We start from the raw sequence: 18,322 nt of genomic DNA on the forward strand, positions 1-18,322 counted from the left end.
AAGATTGCCTCATCTGGAGTCTCTCAGACTCATCCAAATCTCATGGGTTTTTAAACTGGGTCATGAAAGTCTTATGGGAAAAGATTTTGATCTGATTTTTTGCTATTTTGTTTTTTCCTGCTTCCAATTCAGACTGGGAATTCTGCAAAATTGTTCCTTATTGTGGCTTTATGTCTTGGCTTGCAAACAGAAAAAAAATAGCATGAAGAAAAAAATATTTAAGCCTTTTTAAATGTGAAAAGTCCAAGGGTTCTCCAAAGACCAATCCATTTGTTTCCGGTTTGGTCTTAGATTAAGTGAAATGATTTCTGGTTCTGTTAAAGACCAGACTCTTATAGGTATAAGGCAACTCTGAGACAGGTGGGTAATTGGTAGAATTTGAATAAGTGTTTCATAGATGTCTGTCTGCATCTTTAGGAATTTATTTAGTATGTTTTAAAAAATCCAATGTTACTAAGAAGTGCTAGAGGCTGAAATTCTCAGTTACTTGCAGAAAGCACATTTGCCTTGTGCATTAAACTGTGCTGTTCTTAAGAGACAGAACGAGACGGAACTTTTCATAGGTCATAACCTTTTGTAGGTGTCTCCCTGGTGTTGCTACAAGGATAAAATGCCCATAGGAAAAGCAGCAGTCACAGCCCCACAGAGCTTCTTGTCAACAGATATCAAGCATGACATGAAAAAAGTCATCACTGAGTACCTGATCCCAGAAATGCACAGCAGAGTCCCTCTGTCATGCACACTGTCATCAGGCATTTTCTCCCCACAAGGCACTGTGTGTGCTTGGCTCAGAACACTGATTTTTAAGAACTTTCTAGGACAGCACTCCAGGTTGGAGTCTCTCTGCCTGTAGGCATCTACTTCAGTAGACAAATTTGTTTGCAATGTGTCTTATTTTGGTTGGATTTTAAGCAAATTATCAGCTTGGTTTTCCTTGCATTCAGACCAGACTGTCATTTCATTTAAAACATGAACATAGAATTATTTAGACTGGAAAAGACCCTGGAGATCATCAAGTCCAACCATTAACCCACACTGCCAAGTCCACCATCAATGGTAAGAAGATATCCTGCCAATGATAAGAAGATAATAACATGGAACAAGTAATCAATGCTTTTTATACTTGCCTGTGGAAAAGTAAATCTGTCCAGTTTTTCCACAAAGCAAAACATCTGTAAAGTGATTGCTGGCATTATAATTAAAAAACTGGCTATAAATATCAGTGTACTCCCAGTATATATGCAAAGTGCTTACTAGGAAGTACCAATGAGGATTGGTAAGTCCTTTTTCTTCCAAAACAGCCCTAGTCTCACAGAAGTTTGGAAGAACAAGCTTTTGCTTGGTTGCAAGGAATCTGTATCATTAGTTTAATGCAGAAAGCACAATTGCAGAACTAATAGCTACATTAAAAGCCTAATTTCACTGTATTGCTATTTAGCATTTGTGCTCCTCAAGATATGAGAGTTATATTCTCTGAATTGTGTTCCATTGTCAAGAAAGAGATGTTGTGCAGCCAAAAAGTAAGGAGAAATAGGAAAAAGCTATATTGCAGTGTTGGTTGGTACAAAGGCAACAAGAAAGGAAATGTGAGGAAGAGTGGGGACAGCCATTAGATTCTATGGCTAAAGTGACAGTATGCTATGAAGGGCTGTGAAAATGGAGATAAGTAACTTATGACTAATACAACAGAGAGGAGGAACCACAGGACAAATCCAGGAAACATAAAGGTGAGGTGGAAAAAAAAGGTAATTGGAAAGTGTAGGAAAGTCAGAGGAGAAGAGAGGGACCAAGAGCTAATATGAAGGAAAGTGGCTAGGGGGGAGAGCTGGCTCACAGGGGTATGGTGAGAAAAAAGAAGAGAGCCTGATGCAATGTTCTTCTAAGTAAGACTTTCGGGATTACCTGTCTAATTAAATCAAAGAAGTTTGAACCAGTTGAGGGTTTGGCTAACTGCAGCTGATTCTACCTCTTTTGCAGGAAAGACACTGGAGAGTGAGAAGTATGTGTGCATCCCATCTCACACACACAAAAAAGGAAATTATCATAATACTTTTAATGCCAAGCAAGATATCTCTCCGCTTTCTTAAGTAATGTTTGCCATGTGTATTGTGTATGCTGGATGATGTTAATCTTGAGGTGGGAATCTCCTAATTCTCAGATAGGTGTAGTAGAATTGATAGCAATGCTGAGTCCTCCTTAATTCCACTACTAGTGTGTTCCCTCAAATGACTGTCCATCTGGGACTGTAGTCACTCCTCTGGACTTTAGTAGTTTAGTTTTCATTTCCATTTAACTTTCTCTGTGCTGATACTGCCAAGGGAAACGTGTGGTTGTATTACTTCTTTGAATACTGAATTCTATGACTGTATTGGTGCCACTGAAAAAAAAAGTATTTCTAGAATAAATAAAACCCACTTAAAACTGGCCAGGATCAAGGGGTACCTGTCTGCTGAGCTGAACCTCAGCCCTTATTGAGGAATTGTTGCTTTGCAGAAATGTGTGTTACAAAACTGCAAAGTTACAAAGTTATTTGATATTTCTAACAAAGTATTCAACTGTTAATCATTCTGTAAACATCACATATTTACACAGGGAAACAGGAATATTAAGAAAAATATTTTTTTCTGTGTAACAGAAATTAAATTGAAAGGTACAACTGGCTTGTTAACAGTTTCTTATTTGAGAGGAGAAAGTAATTAAAACACATACTGTTTTCCGTATTTAACTTAGTAGAGAATAATTCTAGGTGAAAATATTACATTGTTGAGTTGTGTTTGTGCTTTGAAGCCGAAGAAAGAAACAGAGTTCGCATACCAGAGTAGTTAGTCCCAGCCAGTTTTTGTCTCCAGCATATCAGCTCATAAAATTTACCTTCTTTTTGCAATAGTAATAATACAGCATATTCTTTAACTTTTAGATTGAGCAGGAGAACTCGGATGTTTCAGGTCAGATTTTTCCACGCAAAAGATAGGAACCTGGTTAATAAGTGTATATCTAGAATCCTCCACGATATGTAATCTCCATTTACTGTCTTAAATGTTTTCTTATATATACTAATTTTTCAAGTTTCTGCTGATCATTTGGTATGCTAAGCAAGTGTGTAAGTTTAGGCATTGTGTAAGTTCTTGCCTTGACTTCAATAAGTCTCGTGGTCCTTCTCGTGGTCCTGCACCTGCTGTGGTGAGATGGGGACTTCAAAGCAGCTTGGTACATTTATACAGGAACTTTTGCACTGGACGTGCTTTAAAGAAGGGTTTATCTATCCATTTGGAATACATAATTCAGTAAATGTGGTACAGTCCATATTTTTAGTGGCTTTCAAGATGCAAAGAACCTCTTCCTTCTTACTTACAGAATTTGAACATCTGCTTACATACGGAATGGACCAGGTTGCCACAGTCATTTAGGTTATCCCATGGGATTTTTCAGAACTATGTATGTCATCCTAGTTAGATGGGCTGATAGACATCTTTGAAAATCCCAGTGGGACATCCATAGGTGTTTGTACGCAAATATCATTGTGGGTTCACAAGACACAAATGTGAAATCTAAATCTAAGCATCTGCAGGACTACTAAAGTGAAGCAAGGGAGGATGTTCTTGAAAAATACTGAGGCTTGGAAAAGCTGTAGTGATGAAAGGATGAAGATAATGCAGTTAAAGGTCTAATCTTAAATTTTTCATGAAGTATGAATTTGTTAAAAATCACTCTTTGGTTTGAAATAGTTTCAAAAGGAAAAACAAAGATGTGATTATTATAGTTATGGAGATTTTCTAATACATGATTTGACCTATCAAATACTGGTCGTAAGAGTGAATTGTCGTAAGAGTGAATTTGTGTTTTCCCCAAATCTTTCTTTGCACCTACAATTACGTGAAAGCATTTTAAGAAACTTTTTTCAAAACAGCTCAGATTTTTTTAGGTTGTCCCTCTGATTATTGTAGCACAAAATTCTAGCCATGTCTGCATTTTTTGAATGCTCCCACATGCCCAGTGGCTAAGATTGAATTCTTTTTCCTTATGCGTTTTCCTAATGTTCTCAGGTAGCTATTTCTTCACTTGAAAAAGCTTTGGGTGCCCATCATTGCCACTTTAGAGACATTTTTTCTATGAATTGTAACCTTTTCAATGAAGTACAGAGACACCCTAGCTTTTCAACAGGAGACATGGACAAAAGTACCCCTTCACTGAACTGCAGCCAATAAAGGGACAGAGCTTGAATTACCACAGGCAAATACTGTGTGTGCAATGAGTGATCTTGCAGTAAACTTAAAATTATCTTTCTTCTTCTCCTGTCCTGTGTTGGTTGGTTCAGAGTTTGCTTTAAAATATTACGTTGGTGTAGAGATTTAACATGGCATACCATCATACTTTATTTTAATCCGAGCCCATATCTGTTTTTAATCACACCATTGTGTTATGTATGTGAGTGAATTTCTAGAAGTACTGGAACTCTGACAGTGACAAGGTATAGACTAATGCGTCTTGGCAATGCTGATATTCCAATCCATTCTTTTACACTGTGGTTTTTTTATTTAAATTAAAAAAAAAAAAATCAAGAAAAAGGCTGTGTCTTAGGATTCATTTTGGAATAGGCTTTGCCGGGTTTGGGTTTTTTCATCCACTGAGGGGCTAAACTGATAGAAAAATGGTTGGGGATCTTGAGTGACAATAAATAAACACTATATCATCTTAATGCTCTTACATATTTCTGAAGAGAAATTATTGCTAATGTGTTAGTATTAGTTCTCCTATTGCCTGATTAAGGAGTTTATAATGTTACGGTGAGATGACAAGCTGCTAGTTACTTCTTTTCCAATGAAATATAGCCTGATATTCAAAACCAGAGGTCTGTGTTTGCCAGGTCTTGCTCTATAGGAGAGATCCTAATCTCAATAAGATAAACTGCTTAAATAAAAGTTGATGAAAGAACAGTCCGAAGAGTGGATTATGCTCGAACAGTTTTACAGTGCTTTGCTTTAGCACAATTCTGTGCTTGTGTCCTTAGGGAAGTCTGAACTATTCAGTGTTTACAGAATTGTATTAATCTTGATTTTTATCAAGTTAATTTCTGTTCAGTACTTGCATATTCATTTCCATTTTGTACTGGGAAGGAATTATGGGGAAAGGGTTAAGAGCATGCTTGCTCTTCATCTGTTTTAAATCCATAAATGTGAGCCCCTGTGCTGTTTCTAGGTTTCAGATTACACTCTGTGATTTATAGGGAAAGGCTGTTCTCCACAAGTTGAAATCCCATGTGTTTCTCCACCATTGTAAAATAACAAATCTTGGAGAATGCTTCCAGTTGCAAAAACTGCAGTCTTGAACTACATTTGTAACTGCCTTTTTTTCCTGAAGTGATGGCTTTGACTTGAGAATTGTAGTCCCCTTGTCCAAATGCTATCTGTTTACAGTTTGCTGTGCTTTTCATTGCAGCTTACACAAACCACAGCAACACCCTCATGTTTACAGTTTTCTTTCAGTTTATTTTTGGAGGCTACACCCACTAAAAAGTGCAGCTGTGAGAAGACACTTATATCACTGCATAAGTTACATCCAGAGCCCCTACAGAGATGGCAGGCCAGAAGCCAAGGTGACCTAACAGTGCATCAGCTTCCAGTCCCTTCTGTTGTCTCACAGTGAAAATAAGAGCAGAATTTGGCCTCATGTTTTTCAGTTGATATCTGTCACAATGGTGGGAGATTTTGACATGGTACAATTTTAGAATATAGGATTTCGAAAGAGCTTCACAGCAGTGATTTCCACTTTTTCTTTCTCATTATTGAGCAGCAGGAGAATTTGCCAATCCCCTCTGTAATAGAAAACAACATGGGAAATGTTAGGATTTCCAAAATAATTGAAATATTGCCATTCACATCAATGGCTTTTTCCTTTCAAATATTTTTTTCCTACTCTAATTCCTGTCTCTGCAACAGCAGATCTGCTTTGTTTTGTCAGTCACAACTGTGCAATGACTTTCATTTGTCTTGAACCACTGAGAAACTCTCTTGACTTACTTACTTTGCCTTGGTAGAATAGCTGATATTGTGAGGGTGTATGAGCGACTCTTACTTCTTGCCTATGATTGTTTTACAAGGAAGAGACAATTTTTTATGCCTATTCACTATTATTTATAATTCACATATCACTGAGATGTAGGAAAAAACTGAAGGAAGTTCTGGCTAAGTCATTGTGTGAGGTTAAATAGTGCAATATTGTTTTGACCTTCCATGGATCCCCTGTGAACTGTGTCAGTAGTTGACCCAATGAAAGCTTATTTCTTTTGTCTCAAAGCAAAAGTTTAAATGGGATGGCAGCAGTAGTATTACATGATGAGTCTTAATTAAGATGTGAGATATAGCATATATTAAATAAGCATATTTTATGTAGAGTAGAAACAAATAATTGAGGAATCTTAATGAGTTACGTAATTTTGATGGTTTTACATCTCATACTCAGCATTTAGTACTTTTGTGTACAGGTTGTATCTGATGTGAATTCTGGGCAGTGCAATTTAAGGCAAATAGAAAAGTCAAACTCAGCCTTGAGTTTGCAGGGGCCTTGTAGCTCTCTATGATGAATACAAAAATAAGTTACTGTGTAGTGTAAAAAAACTTCTTGAGCATAATGAAGTAGTGTAACATCAGCCAGTTAAATATTCAAAAGTTATTGTAAGTTTAATAGGTAAAAAATAGAGAGACAAATAACCATAGAAAATATGGTTACTTCTTCTTAGTGCCACTGATTGTAGCCCTGAATTTCCTTGTGTAATTCAGAACCTTAAGTGACAAGCTCTGCAAAAAATATTTTTTTATCTGAAAAGATTGCTCTTAACCAGATGATGCAAAATAGTATCTGTGGTTTCCCATGTGCTCTGAACAAAAAACTCTGTTGTGTTCTGTCTTCAGCTTGTTTAGAAAAGGAGTTTAATGTGTCAGACTGTGTCTGTAAGACAGTGCTGTACATTATTATTTACTTATCTGTAATCTCATTTGTGTCTAGCTACTTTCAAATAGCTTGGCCTTGGAACCGTGTGAAAAAGCAACAGCCTTCTGACTCAGTAAGATGCAGAGAGTGAAGAGCTGAATAAAAGTTCACTGTGATTTGATCTGGGTATCAATATCAATTGGTATTTGATAATCACATCACCAAAGTTGGGAAACAATCAACTCTGACAAAATGGGAACTGGTTTGTATATTTTTCCTACTTTTTCTGCACAAATTTCTGGTATCTTCCAAAGATAATTTTATTTTCCTATTTTTTTCCTGTGTCCTTTGTTCAGCTTTTCATACCCTGGTAACAGGCATAAGTTAAAGGGAAATTGTGAAAATATACAGCAAAGGCGACTTAGGATGTGCAAGAAATTTCCTGCTCTTGCCCAGTTTCAGTACAAACCGTTACTGTGAGGGTTATGTTCTTAGCTAGCATCACTGTGGGCAGACCACAAGGGAAATCTCTGATGCTACATCTGTTTGCCCCAGCATTCCATTAGTTCTGAAAACGTACATGTGATCTTTATTCTAGCTACAGCTATTTGTCCTGGTTCTAGACAGTATGTGTTGGACCATTCCCCCCTCCAAAACAGTTGAACAAATTTAAGTGTGGCACTTCAAAATCCTGTGCTGTTTAGCTATTCTGGATCCTCTTAGGTTTAGTTGGAAACCATTTTTTGTTTTGTTTGTCAGGACATGCTGAAGAATATAGAGGGACCACTGGGAATGGAGTAGAGGGTCAGCATGCTTAAAAACTTTGCTTTTAATGGTGTGTTTGTGTTTCTTATCCTGTGTCCAGTCTTTTGGAATCACATAAATGCTTTGCAGAAAGCTGTTCTTGAAAATTCAGTTGTAATATGATCTACCTTGAGTTACAGCAATACTGTCATTGTGCAGCAGTATAGATATTAGAGAGTTTGTACTTTGGGTGAATTGCAACACCTCGTGAAATCTGTGTTCCCTACCAGAAAAACAACTTCCAAAAAAACTTTCACCATCTCCTGCTGACCCACAGAAGTGGGTTGTTATTTTCATTGGTGCCAACTAAAAGTAAGGAGAGCAATGGTTCTTTCCCTTCTCAGACCTGTGTTTAAATACTCATTTCAGGTTGCCTTGGTATTAGCATATATTAAAGGATTAAAGTCATGTTTTTTGGTGTCTCTCTGAGTCTCAAATTGCTACTGGTGCCTGACACAAGTCATGTCTCTTGGGCTTGTTTTTCCCATTCCATATGAGCCCCTAACTCCTGCTTCCGCATCGCCCCTCAGACACCTCTCCAAGGCCACTAATGCAGGGCTCAGGATTCTTTCTGGCCTTCCAAAGGCAGCTGCTCAGGCTTCTCTCTCACCTGCTGCTATTGCTGTGTGAAGGCTCCCAAAGCAGGGGGAAGCCCAGTGCCATGCTGAAGCCAGCACATGTGCCTTTCCCCAGCTGTTATATCTCTGCCGAGATAGAGCTGAGGGCTGGGGAGATCATGTCATGCTCTGAGTTCTGGCTGCTGAGCTTCCCATCCCACAGGGAACCTGCGTCTTTCCAGCTTCCCCCACTTATAGACCATGCAGCAATGGCATGATTGTGAAAAGCCTACACAATTTTTTCCTCTCTAAAGCATTTCCTATAATAGTGGACTATATTTATTATTACCTGAAGATATTAAAATATCAAAATCCTCCAAAGGCAATGTTATTTTTAAGCTTGTTCTTTTTTCCATCTCTCTTAAAAATCCTTGAACCAAACTAGACCGAGCTATCTCTAGAGGAAGAGGATTGCTATAGCGCATGAAAGGATTTCTGAGTTAAACCCATGACTTTTGAGAAGGGAAACATGAAAGCTGCTGTAAAATAAAATACAAATCCATTAAAAGATGACTGTGGTTTTAAAATTACATATTTTTAATTAAAAAAAAAGACCAACTACATATAGTTGGGAGAATATATAGTGGGGGAAGAAGATTACAAGAGTTAATTCAGCTTAAGCTTCTTCCACTGGGGCTATGTTCACAATTAGTAAATAGTAATCAAATTGTTTACAGACTGAAGGGTTGACCAGAAGAGTAACTTTGACATTACTCTTGCAGAGTATTCTTGCAGAGAAATTTTTTGACCTAGAATCACTGGTATTCCTATGGAAGTCAGTCCCTGCATTCCCTGAGGTAGGGAACAGAAATTATGTTATGAGACATGCATTTAAGTCAAAAAAAGTTTTACTCTTAAAATTAAACCCTTGAAACATACTATTCTATACAAATTATTAATCAAATGTCTTCATAGAAACAATTTGCTATTGTTGAATTATTCAGTACTTAAATGGACAAATGCATTTAATGAAATCTTACGCATTCATGACCAATTTACAACCATGAATAGGAGTTCAATAGACAGAGATCTTTCATAAACAGTTTACTTGTTTGCCGATAATTACTAGAGTGACTTTGAATGCTAAGACCAAAGAAATTTAAAAAATCTGCCTTGCCTGCTGTTTGTGATTCTCCTTGTTCTATGTGTAACTATTATTTCTGTATTTCTATTGCATTTAAACATATGAAGACCCTGGCAGTGAGGACTATGGGGGATAGCTGAATTCATTCACATTTCATTTGTCTTGTCACTAGTTTCTAACTTTGCTTTCATGAATGGATGGGAACTCTAGAGGGTATGGTCCAGTAAAGAATGTTTGTCCATTAAAACTAAACACATTCATAAATTGAAAATGTATGGGAGCATTTATGTAAACTCCAGTACCTGAAGGGAGCCTTCAGGGGAGATGTAGAGAGACTCTTTACAAGGGCATGTAGTGGCAGTACAAGTTGGAATGGCTTCAAACTGAAAGAGGGCAGCTTTAGATTAGATATTAGGAAGAAATTTTTTACTGAAAGTGTAGTGAGGCACTGGAACAGGTTTCCAGAGAAGCTGTGGATGCCCCATCCCTGGCAGTGTTCAAGGCCAGGTTGAATGGAGCTCTGAGCAACCTGATCTAGTGAAAGGTGTCCCTGCCCACAGCAGGGGGTTGGAACTAGATGATCTTTAAGGTCCATTCCAAACCAGGCCATTCTATAATTCTGTGTAATCACTAAACCCATTTAATTAAACTTCAGTTTAATTAAACTTCAGTCCTCAAATGTCATCATACTTTATGGGCCAGGCTCTATTTTGAGAGCCTCTAATAAATGTATCATATTTGTGGCAAACAACAGTTGCCAAACTCTGGCAACAAAAGAAAAGAGAAACTGGGTAACTGACATCATTTAAAAAAATCAGTGATTCTGATATTGTTCCTGGGTATGGTGATCAAGCATTTCCTATTTCAGAATACAGAGCAATGCAAACTAATCCCTTCCAGTTTACAGCATCTAAAATGTTGCTCAGTACGGAGAGATTCCCATCAAATGTAATGGGCAGAGAATGACAGGATAACCTTCAGCCACAGCAAATTCTATACCTAAAGTGCCTGGAGGACTAAAGATGAAAGATTTCATTAGACTTAAATGCACTAATGAAATGACTTAATGTAGTTACTCTGAATCTCATCCACCAGATTCTGTGACAAGGAACGCTTTTCAGTGCCTGAATGGAAAAAAATACTTCAGTTCACATGCACAACATATGATTAAAAACTGATGTGTTAAAGATAAAGTTCAAATCTAAATAATGATTAGTGCCAAAAACTTCAGGCCAACTGACTTCAGCCTTCTTTCTAATACTTTACTCTGTCCCAAGTCAGAAATTTAAGATGACTGCAGAGAATTTAAATAGGTTTGAAAACTGAGCTTGACTTCAAATCAGTGTTAGGTTTACTGAGAAATGGCCATTTTGTAAAAGATATTATAAATTTGTGGCTCTCTCCTACTGAGTTTTCATTTTTGTTAAACTCATTCTGAATAGACAGAGTTGACCTTTTAACTCCGATAATATCAGTGTCCCTGTTCATTGGGAGGTCTGTGCCAGACATTACGGTCCTGGTAATAAAATGTTCTGCACATGAACAGAAAGACAAGTGTTATAAAAAGGAAATTAGCACCACCTTTCCTTTGTCTTGTTGCTTTAATATTTCTGTTAACACTAAACTAATATGTAGAACACCTTCCTGAGATGAAAAGGGGAACTTCTAATGGCATTACTAAGGGTTGGATAGAAAATTCAGATGCTTTGTAAGGACAATAAATATTTCTAATTAGTATTTGTTTTTCCTTTCTTATTATGCATTTGAAAGAACTCTGTATTTCAAAATGGGGATTGATCTTGTAAAATTTAATTGAAAATTATTTTTTTTTCTTGAATCATAGAAAAACCAAACCATGCACCTGCTTACTTCCTTTTTCATAAAAAGGTTTAAAAAAAAAAAAAAATCTTAACCTTTGTCCCAGACCATTCTTCTGGGGTGGCTCTGCAGGTCCCCTTGCAGGAAGAAGGCAGCTGGGTGCTTGCTAAATGGTGACATTCGCTGTGGCTGTTGGTGAGGGGAGGTCTGAGGAATGAGCCACACCTTGGGAAACTTATTAAGGTTTTGACTGATTGTGTTGTGAAAAACTAATAATATGCAGTCAAATGTACAAATATCTCAATTGCAACAGTTTGGGGCATTTATAAATGTGTAACAACTTTCCAACTAAATGAGAATGTCTGTTAAATTGCATAAAGTTCTTCATCATGCTTGTTTTCCAAATTAAGTGAAATTCCAGTCCAGATTTCTGATGGACTAATGAAGAGATCAGGTTTCCTCTCAATGACTGATTGTAGGTTAAGTATCCTAACAACAAAAGGAGGCAGGAAAAACTAAGGATCTCTAGTAATTTTATTCTGTCAGGCATTCTTTTGAAATGTGTGTGATCAATCCATTTCATTTTGTTGTCAGGTTTTTGTCAGGTTTTTTTTATCTTCATTTCTTATGCTTCGAATAGTGCCGTCATCCACAACAGGTTTTTTCAGTGCACAGATAAAGCAGACCAAGTTTATTACCTGAAAATAATGCAGGTTTGCATGAATCTCTTGGCACTGTTACCACTAGCATAGTTTTCTGTTGTTGGTAATCCTGCTTCATCCTTCTGGAATATTCCTAAGGGTTGTAACAGTGTTACAACTTCCTTGGTGGCTTCTGGATCTAATTCTGTGAGTTTAAGTCCATGAAATATGTCACGTACCGGGTGCTGTTTTCAAGGTGATCTTGATGTCCTATTGAGAGAAAAAATTACTGGTTGCCAGTGAAAGGTATTGGCAATTTTTCTTCGGAAAGGTGCAGGCTGAGATGTTGTCTGGTATTGGAAACAGTAATTTTTAGCTTGATTTTACAGACATACTGTATATTTTATTTTTCAAGGTAATATGCTGCTGATTATTAGAAACACTCAAGTGGTGTTTGGCAAGTCCCTTCAGATGTCAGTTATGAGATTAATGGGTATGGTGACAATGATGCTCAAAGCCTGATGAATGCTCAGGAGAGGAAAACAGCTTTGTTGCCAAAAGAGCAAAAGCCACGTCTGCTGACCCTGTTGCTAATGCACTTATCAAACTAGTTTTCTCCCTAAGTTAGGCAAAACTAAACATCTAAAAATGAGGGATTGCAATTGCAAGAGAGCTTAGCTCACACAGCTACACTGAAGCAGGCAGGCTCTCTGAAGTATCCCAGTAATCCCTAAAAACTGCTTCCATGCTACCATGTGCACAGTAGGGCTTCTCCAAAGGGCTTCTCCTCCTGGGGACGGGTGCACCGTGAAGGTGTCCTGCTGCTCTGGCAGCATGCTCAGGGGAGGTCATTTCCTGCCACACTCCTAACAAAAATAAAGCATTCATGGAACTGAGGGTGGTAGTGTATTGAGCATCTAAGCACGCTGGATGTGCCCAGAGGTTGCAGACAGTCCCTCGGTAACCAAAATTCAGAGATGTCACAAGTGGCTGAACAAACAAATATCACCAGTTAATGGTTAAGCTCTCAATTTACTAAAGCATTTGTTACCAGTTTGCCAAAGAGATCAAACAACCGTGAATCATAACCTTGGCTACTAATTAAATCCTTTATTCCCTTCCCTCATTGCAGAAGCATTTAATCTTGGGGAATCGGGACAGCCTGTTGTGCAGAATTAGATTTTACAGCATAAGTAGAAACAAGCTTACTGTAAGGTTTCTTACTGGAACTGGAAATGGGAAGGATTAGAATGAGAATATTAACTTTCCTTTTTGGCTTGGAAGTTCATGTCAGCATGAAAAATGATTGATGTGGAATAGCTACATTGGAAAATCATTTTGGTGGTGTAGTTTTGTTATTTTACTGAATGGCAAATATAATTTTTATTATCCAGCTGCCTTTCCTATAGATGAGACTTGTCCTCTAGATAGAGAATGAGGGATTTGGTGTGCTTTACTAGTGACCAGCTGTCACAAAGAAAAATATTATACTCAGAAATGATGGACTGTGAAGAACACCCCAGAGGAAATGAGGCATAAACCAAGATACTACAAGCAGTTTCATTGCCATTCAAATATATTTCTATTTGTCAAAAGATGTTTTTGTGTGCTTTTATTTGTAGGATGTATAGCTACGTGATATCACACCTTTGATATTTACTAGCAAGTTAAGCAGCATTTACCTTTTTGGCTCCCATCTCCACGAGGCAGAACGTAAAAACCCAAACACTTTATTTCCCTTGGCTTTTGGGGAAGTTCTCCTTGTCCCTAGCAGCAGAATGATGCAGCATGGGGGTACTGTGAACTAGCTTTAGGCTAACTGTCCACTGGGAATTGATCCAAACACTAAGCTATCCCAGTCAGGAATAGCAGATTTCCATTTTTATAACTCGAACCATGATGTTGCAGCCAGATCTGTGGGAGCAGGAGCCTGAAGACAGTGTCTCTAAGACATCTCAGTAAGGTGTTAAGAGAGAAGAGCCTCCCTATGCAGATCCAGCTGCAGATTTGGTGCATAATTATTGAGGTACAGTCAATTTATATGAATACATTTAGAGGTGTAGCGAGCTTTTCACATGTGGTGAAAAGTTGTATGTTATTAGCTTGAAAAGCAATGTATTTTATCCTGTTTCTGGAGAAAGCAATTTTTTCTGCCATTGCTGAATCTGAACAATTTCTATAACAGAAAGAATGTACCGGAGAGACAATAGCTACAAGTAGAAAATGATGGTGTTTTTTAGTTCTGTTTTTGGCTTTGCAGAAAGCTGTTTTCCTAATAAAACGTGTGAGTTTTCAGAAAGGGAACACCCCAGCTACTCCTATCCAGAGGACAGGCATCCACCATTTGCACATACAGAACTTTCGTTTGCGGGGAGAGATTTGTCACAAAGAAACAGCTGAATACTCACTAAAATTCCAGGTTATATTTAGCTGAAGAGGCTTGGGTGATACCATGCCATATCATACCAAAGACCCAAACTTGTATGAACTTGTACAGAACTTAATTATGACTTGTCTATCCCTTAGTGAGTATGAATGCTGTCATGTTCAATACAGACAAAAAGCACTGCAAATTGACATCTCAGTATGCTGGTCTATCAGTATTACTAATAACAATTTTATAAAGATAAAACATCTGGAATATCTAACTCTGCTTTTGATGCTACTCCCTAAAACCATCACTGGAAGTCTGTTTGAGATGAGAGTTAGAAATGCTAGATGTTCATGCACTTAAAAAGGAAATAAGGAGTGTGCTGTAATGTCATTAAAGCATATCTTGATAGGAGTAATAAAATGAGCAAGGTGAATAATGGCCACAGGTTAAATGTTTGATTTGATACTTTAATGTTAAGAAGGAAAATGCACCATTTTTGCAAGCTTTGAAAAATTTGGAATATCCTTTGGTCTTAATGCACTGTTTGAAAAATAATGTCAGATACTATGGAAAGCAGTTATTTCAAAGTACAAAGAGCAAATTATTATTTTTTCATTCTGCTTTCAGTTCATATGCAAATGCATTTGATTTTTTAAAAGTCTTTCAGATTATTTTGTCTTTATATAAACTTACAGTTCAGTTTGGGAATTCATGTGTATGTAGATGTTGCATCCAGCTACCACTAGATCATTTGGATTGCTTAGGGAGTCAACAACTCAAAAATCTTCTAAGTGTTTTTTTTAAATAATTCTTTGAAAAACAAAGAATTCTTGTAATTGAAGAAACATTGTGTAGGAACTGGGGGAGAATACCACAAAAATAAACAAACCTCAGTACTGAAAGCTGGATTTCTGGAGTGACTGTATAAAAACTGTTCATGGCTGAATATGCAGGAACTCGAGAGTTTGGGCTTTTTTTGTGAAAATGAAACTGGGAGATGTGGGTAGAGGTTATGTGGACATGTCTTTTACCTGTGAAATGTATGCAAACCCAGCATAGGTCAGATAAAATCCTGGATTTTTATAGCCCTCTTGAAAGGTGAGGAAGGTCAATATAATGGTGTGTTGTGCTCCCAGGCTGTAATTGCAACTACTTCCATTACACATTCACGTGTTAGTGAAGCATTTACTGCAGACTGTTATATTTACTGTCTGGATGGAGATGCTCTTTCACCCCACTCACCTGCCTCGTTTTTCCCACAGGCTGCGGGAACATCACCGTGCTGCAATTAAGGTGATTCGTAGGATGCAGTACTTTGTGGCAAAGAAAAAGTTTCAGGTGAGTTGTGAATAAAAAGCTTCTTTTCTAAATAAACCCTTTTATTCTCCTTATTCATTGTTTCTTTTAGAAACTTAAGAGAGACTAACACAATTCATTTCAGTAATGGTGAGCTACACCCACTATTCTCTCCCTCCTTCAATAGGGTGGTTGTTTCGCAGCGGGTTAGTCAACTGTGGATGCACTGGAAATAGGCTAAACTCCTGAAATGCAGTCTGAATTAAAATGTTATTTTCTGCTAATGGACTTGACCCTTAACCCTCTGTTATCGCTGTCTCTTTCTCGCAGTGCAAACATTCTCGTATGTCTCCATTAATTCTGAGCTGTATGCTGCTGTCATGCCGAGTCAGTAGGATTAGAGATTAAAATACTACCTCAACCTTGTTTCTGTCCCTTACTCAATGATAATGAAGTCCTGATAAGAAACCAGGGTGGAAATTTGTTAGTGTGTTTGAAGGTGTCTTCTTTCTTTTCCCTTCTCCCTCTGCATAGGTAGGAGACCTCCTTCCCAGTTTATGAGATCCTCGTTCTCTTCACTCCTCTGACCCTCACTGACATACCTTTCCTGTGTGCCACTTCACTTGCTGTGGTCTTGTGCTGCCATAAGCATTTAACAGTGGCCAATTAACCTTGTTACCTGGTCTGAATAAAAAATTATGACTGCAAATTTTCTAAAAATCAATTTTGGTTAATCCAGTAAAAACACATGTTAACAGCCTTCAGCTTGATTTAAACCAGGTGAATATATATATATGTGTGTGTATATATATATATATATATGTGTATATATATATCTATATAACTTTGCTTAAAATTAATGAATAATGGATAATCTCTGGAGAGCAGGCTTAACAACTGAAAATGCAAAGGAAGAGTGGGTCTTAATGGCCCACATCCATTTTCATATATGACCTCTCCACTACTGTTTACAATAGACCAAAAAGCTTTCCCACCCTTAATCTAGACCCTCCAAAAAGGGAGGGTGTCCTTTTTCCTTCGAATTTCAAGGGCACAAAATTTAGGATCCAGAAGGTGATGATGATGACTAACAGTCCAATATATCTGTAAGACAGTGTTAGCTGCTATTTCAAACCCATGATTCTGACTTCCTTATTGAAATTTAGAAGCACTGTCTGAATTCCTTAGCAATTTTCTACTTTGAATACTTTCATTTTTACTAAAATTCATGATCTAATTTATGGCTAACCTTGCCTAAACTTTTCAGAAAATTTTTTCTGTTATGTATAATGTGTTCATACAATCACCATTTAGGCTGAAATCACCCATGGCCAGGCTTTTCTTGAAGAGAGTACTTTCAGAAACTTTCAGCTATCACATTTCACCTATTTTTATTATTAGACTAAGGTTAAGTAAGGCACAATGTCCAGACTACTTGAAAATAATATTTATAGTCATTTTGTTTAGAAGTTCTTTCGCACTTGCTGGCCAGCACTTGTAACTTGGCAAGGGACGTAGCCCATTCCAGTGATGTGTCTACTGCTGTTGTGTGAAAAATTGCCTAAATATGGCCAGTTCCATTTAACTTTAATTTATTCACTTAATTTTGATCCTTTGCACTGTGGTAATTACTGGATCAGTGCTCTCATAAATTTAGATCATAAAATATTTGCCATGGTATTAACTGAACTGCTTAGAAACAAGAAATCTACATATTGTATATCTGCCTCCCAAGTGGTATTTGTCAAAAACAGATTTTGAAAATGCCTGAACACTGTGTGCAACATTATCCACCTGGCAAATAAATGAAACTCCCCTGCGGCAGATGATTTGATAGAAGCTGAAAAAGCATTTGACTGAATAGAATGGGACCATTCAGTTCATACTTAAAACTTGTTTGTGCTCAGTATCTCGGTTGCTAATCTGGCTTCTCAGTTGTACTCTCACTTTTGGATCTGCAAAAGACCTGGTCCTGGCCATCTACAAAATCCCTCAACAAGGTTGTCTCTCATCCTCCTTTAGCAGTCTTTCTTCTTCCTGAACGATCAATATTAGCTGTTACTGAAGAACTAAAAATGTCAGTTTGGCTGAAGTAGAATGTATCTCAAATCACTCCTGTGTGCAAGTGATACGCTGCTGTTTCTGTCAGAAACAGAATCTCCCCATAGGAATGTGAGGGGGTATCTGATACTTCTCCATAATTTCTGAATACAAGGTTATGACCGAGTTTAAAAATTTGGAGAGCACCAAAGGTACAGTTTTCCAAAGCACCTAAGTAACGTAATGCACAAAGTCACCTTGAAATTCAAACCACAAGGTGCTTTTGAAAATCTCTCCAGTAGTTAAAGAGATAACCACTGCCATTATTCTTTCGTCAAAAGTACGTTGTAAATCTGCTTTGTTCTGTTGTATGCACATAAAATAATCATAAGAAATTAAAATGTTTAAACATGTGCCAAGTAATGACTGTACTGTTTCTAATAATCAGACCAATGTAGTATCTGAAATTAAGGTAAAGCAGAAGATGCATTTTAAAAATGTATCTTTCAGGATGTAAGGGGTCTGTGTAGCTGTTTTCTGGTAGATATTTGTTTTCTAAGATTTGTGTTTATGTGAAATATATGTTAAAAAAAATCGGATATTTTCTTCCTATAACTATTGGAAAAAAAAACAACAAACCCACAAATGAATTTCATCTGAAGTCTATTGGATTATTCATGCTTAAAATTAGCTGGAACATTAAGCAAGGCCAGCACTTTAA

At 37.3% G+C, this 18,322-nt stretch overlaps 1 protein-coding gene across 1 annotated transcript in view; it reads left to right on the forward strand.

Annotated features, from left to right (window-relative positions):
* The window catches only part of KCNQ1 (potassium voltage-gated channel subfamily Q member 1), a 340,508-nt gene that overhangs the window by 211,704 nt on the left and 110,482 nt on the right, over nucleotides 1-18,322 (forward strand). The window contains exon 13 of the mRNA XM_029961027.1: nucleotides 15,528-15,603. Coding sequence (XP_029816887.1) covers nucleotides 15,528-15,603 — 76 coding nt within the window. The remainder of the gene's footprint in view (nucleotides 1-15,527; nucleotides 15,604-18,322) is intronic.

Source organism: Manacus vitellinus, unplaced genomic scaffold (assembly GCF_001715985.3).
Source record: "Manacus vitellinus isolate BGI_N305 unplaced genomic scaffold, ASM171598v3 scaffold_30_pilon, whole genome shotgun sequence".
In the NCBI taxonomy this organism is placed as follows: domain Eukaryota; kingdom Metazoa; phylum Chordata; class Aves; order Passeriformes; family Pipridae; genus Manacus; species Manacus vitellinus.